The sequence below is a fragment of the Ruditapes philippinarum genome, unplaced genomic scaffold, assembly GCF_026571515.1.
Source record: "Ruditapes philippinarum isolate M1 unplaced genomic scaffold, ASM2657151v2 ctg10842_1_1_1_1, whole genome shotgun sequence".
Lineage (NCBI taxonomy): Eukaryota > Metazoa > Mollusca > Bivalvia > Venerida > Veneridae > Ruditapes > Ruditapes philippinarum.
The window spans coordinates 3,927-8,109 of NW_026861311.1; the positions used below are offsets into that span (position 1 = coordinate 3,927).

At 33.0% G+C, this 4,183-nt stretch overlaps 1 protein-coding gene across 1 annotated transcript; it reads right to left on the reverse strand.

Annotated features, from left to right (window-relative positions):
• Positions 1-978: 978 nt before the first annotated feature.
• Positions 979-3,907, reverse strand: LOC132715204 (uncharacterized). The gene is made up of 2 exons (XM_060698193.1): positions 3,743-3,907; positions 979-2,816 (listed from the first exon to the last, which is right to left on the reverse strand). Exons 1-2 carry the CDS (start codon positions 3,782-3,784, stop codon positions 2,160-2,162), a joined length of 699 nt encoding a protein of 232 aa, XP_060554176.1. The 5' UTR covers positions 3,785-3,907; the 3' UTR covers positions 979-2,159.
• Between the last annotated feature and the right edge of the window lie 276 nt (positions 3,908-4,183).

A 4,183-nucleotide genomic window follows, 5' to 3' on the forward strand; every position in this document is an offset into this window, starting at 1 on the left:
TTAGCATAATTTTAAAGAAAACACTTAAATTATTTTCAGTTAATACTGTTTAAACATTCTGAAAATATGTAAGATTGAATATTGTTTTAAGTTTTCTTTACATGTATATTTCTAATTGTGACAAACAGTTGAAATGGTAATAGACTAGTAGAACAAAATCAATGGTTTGATATATGTAGATATGTGTATACCATCTATTTGAATAGACATAAGTTCAGAAAGTGAATAGTAGTCAAACATTCAACTGATGTGCAGAAAAGGAATATTTGTAGAGCATAAGATAATAAAGTAAAAAAGGACATAACTCTGTCATGGAGTTTGACAAATTTATGCCCCTTTTTCGATTTAGAGTTTTGGTTGAGTTCTTTCTACTACCCCACTTATTTCCTATTTGAGTTTTTGCTTTGAAACTTTAATCATCCCCATTTCCAGACTGTTTGTTATTTATGAATGGATTTGATTTGTACTTGAACAAAACAAGACTTATGTCAAAAGCATCATGTGCAGTAATTCTAGTATGTCTTTCACCTTTAAATGACATTAACCCTCAAGGTAAAATTAGAAAATTCATTTGATAAATATTTGGACAACAATATGGTGGATAATACTTACTGCTTATAGTGCTCTAAATGACCTTGACCACTGAGGTCAAATTTTCCATCACTGTTCTGTTATTCACAGATTTTGTTAAATTTTGATAAAACAACATTCAGGATCAACCTCTCAAACTGAGTCATTGAAATATGACATTGACCATTGGAAAAAAAAGACGTACTCGTAAAAAACATTTTGCATTTGGTGTTAAGAAATACTCAAAGTGTGGCGGCTTTTTCTTTAAGATTTAAAGCTCTACATGCAGGGTATATATCATCTTCAGTGATAGTTATAGTTTTTATCTTTCCTCAGTTAGAAAACATAAATATTACCTGATAAATAAGATTTGTTTCAAAGATAAACAACATTTTATTTCCATGATCAGATCGATGTATCAGAAAATAAACACCAATTTTCTTGGTATACATGTCTCAGTTTAGTTAATGTACATATAACACACAATTGTTGTGCAATTTAACACTTAAGAATGCACAGTGAAGAATGCACGATTAAGATATCTATATATTCAATATCATACACAAAGAGAAAGTGAAGTGATATATTATTCATGTGATTTGAATGTTTAATTAAAGCAAAGAAAACTTGCTCTCCAACACACAATGGAGCGTTTCTGAAATAGATAAGATTACAAAACTGGTTCATACATGTATATTTATTACAGGAAGCTACATGGTTATTATATTTCTTTCTCCCAGAAATACCAGTTTAATTCACGTTTAAGTACTTTTATTATGCTGTATTTTTAAAACCGTTGCAACGTTATATTTTCTAAATAAAACTATAATAACATATGTGTACATCCAATGGAAAAACTATCACTGTGTAATAACATAATGAACATTTTAAAAGTTTATAATTTTGAAATAACAAACAATAATGTGTACGTCAGCTATATAAGTTTAGCAAGAGTCTATGTGCAATTTTGTGTCCTGCACCATTTTATCAGATCCACACCTTACACCCTAGCGCATAGAAATCGACCCATGTTTCATCCCCAGTCATGATTTCATAAATACGTTTTCGACCAGCATTTTGTGTACCTTAAGTGAAGCTATGGCGCATTTCACACAAGGCTCCTTCTTTTTGGGCATCAGTGAGGGGCTGGGGTATCCATCGGGCGCAATTATTAGATGCTCATCAGTATAAAGCGGGAATCTTTATCTACAGCCGCCTTTATCGCTGCAACACATCTTTCGGATATGGCTGTTTGGGACAGCCAGATTGATATCTGTTTTAACATATTTAAATAACCAGACCGATTTCCTAACTGACATGTAATATTTTACAACCCCTATAAACTTTGTCAAAATCTGATTAAAAATAAGGCCCGTCAATGTCAAGCAATATACGCACTTTACAATACGCTGTTTGATCTCCCTGAAAATTGTTCTGGTCTATCATTTTGAATCGCAGTGTACATATCCTAGAAGGTCCATATTGATTGTGTAACTACTCCGAGTTAACACTTGAAACGATGATAAGAATTTAGACTGGGCAATATTTTACAAAGCCCCTTGTATTCTGTGACAAATTTATTGACATAATTAGAATTTCAAGCCATAAATGATAGTCATGGTGTGCTCCCCTGTTCCATTTATGATAGGTTGTCCATTATAAATGTAATTTCTATACGGTAATTTATGCAACTTTTCAAAGTTTTGCTTTTCGGAAATCCTATGGGTGTAATTTGACGTTCCTTCTATATAAAGTGCTTCAAAACCAAGCTCCTTACACATTGCTACAGCGACAGATGTGAGACGACTTGCAATCCCTTGACGTCGGTGATTGCGCTTCACACATATTGCAAAGAAATATGCAGCTTTGTTGCATCTGTACCTTTCAAAGAAATTTACACCGGACGCCTGGTGTGTTAAAAAAATGAAAATTTCTCGTAATGGTTCGTAAGAAATAATTGTGACGTTGTCGGTTGGGTCACTTTTCTTCATCACACCAATAATCTTCACCCCCTTTAATTCATTTGTATCTCTTGCAAATAAGCCTACAGACATATTTTGAACGAGAAAACCGTGTATTATTTTTCTGAAATCCTCATGCCACTTTACACCGAACGCTCTACATAAAGATTCATCTGGAATAAAATGATTTTCAATGACATCATAAATGTCGTCATAACGATCGCTTGTAATTATTTCAAGGCGTTCATCATTTGTCTCATAATCCTCTTTGATATTGTCTAGCGTCTGAAATTAAAAAGATATTGAACATAATTACATATTCAGAATAAATTCAGGGTGGCGAACCTGGGTGACTTTCTAGGTAGACTGTACGGCGGAAATTGCTTAAAATAGCACCATTTCAGATTTATAAAGTGCATTAACCTTTACAACCATTAGAAAGATTGCGATTTCCTCGGATGTTACCGACTGTGTGAAGTTCCTTTGTTTTTTTTCACAATTTTTTCTGTAAATGAAAGTTTTGAGCAAAGTTCATATATCGACTGAATTAACGGTACAAAGATTGAGGAAGGTCAGAGACTGTTTACAATAAGTTGGTAACAAGAAAGGAAAAAGCTTTTTAGGAAGAGGTCTGTACACATTATTTGAAAAAAGTCGACTTAAGAAGAAATTCGCAGACTGTGTCCGTCACCCTGGATTTGTACACTTCAAAGCAAAGTGCAACTATATATAATTTTATGCAAATTTGCTGACTAGCTATAGTATTGCTTTCCTTGGTTAAGACATAGTCACTGGTTGACCTGCTTCACACTTAACACTAAAGAACACATAGGTTTGTGTTTATTTACTACTTTGTATCCCATCAATCTGTGGCAATTACAACCTTATTGATATTATGTATAGATCTATGAAATACTGTAGAAAGAAAGGCACACACACGGCGTTGGTGCCTGGAATATTTGGACTTAACTGGGTCCTATAGTGGTTAATTGGAAAATTTCGAAAAAGTGTATACGATAAATTGAAAGCAGATCACAAATTAGAACACAATTTGAAATCATTTAAATGATTTCCCTTGTGCTTTGCAACAGTATACAATTTTGTTAAATTTTAACAAATATTCGTTTAGTCAAAGATCAACCACAAGAGAAATTTATTATTATCTGTTATTTCTAGCACGCACAGACCATATATCTATCTAAAATGCTTACCTTTGTTGTATCATTTAATACAAGCCTGTCAGAATCACACATTTTCTCCAGTCAGTAAATTATTACTTAGTAAATTATTACTTCGTTCTCAATTCCTTCTTTATAGTCGTCACCAAACTCGACTAATGTTACAATGATTAAAATGCACAAAACAGACATCTGTGCAAAAGTTTACATATGAATATATTCTGGAAAGATGACACCGACATTGCTCACTCATGCACATCATGTATAAACTGCAAAACGGCTTTCATTACATAATCTTCAGTAATGAATAGATAAGTGTAAAACTCTATTGTATAAATACCCGAGAATACCAATGATTTATGTGCAAATATTAAACAAGAGGGTCAAGATGGCCCTAGATCGCTCACCTGATCCATCGTACTCATCCGAACAATTACCTAGACAAGCATCCTGACTAAATTTGATGACAATTGA

Bases quoted from the DNA above. Each gene is read 5' to 3' on its own strand.
- LOC132715204 (XM_060698193.1), bottom strand. From the start codon at position 3,784: ATGTGTGATTCTGACAGGCTTGTATTAAATGATACAACAAAG. The intron at 2,817-3,742 runs GTAAGCATTTTA...TTTTAATTTCAG, and splicing joins TATTAAATGATACAACAAAG to ACGCTAGACAATATCAAAGA.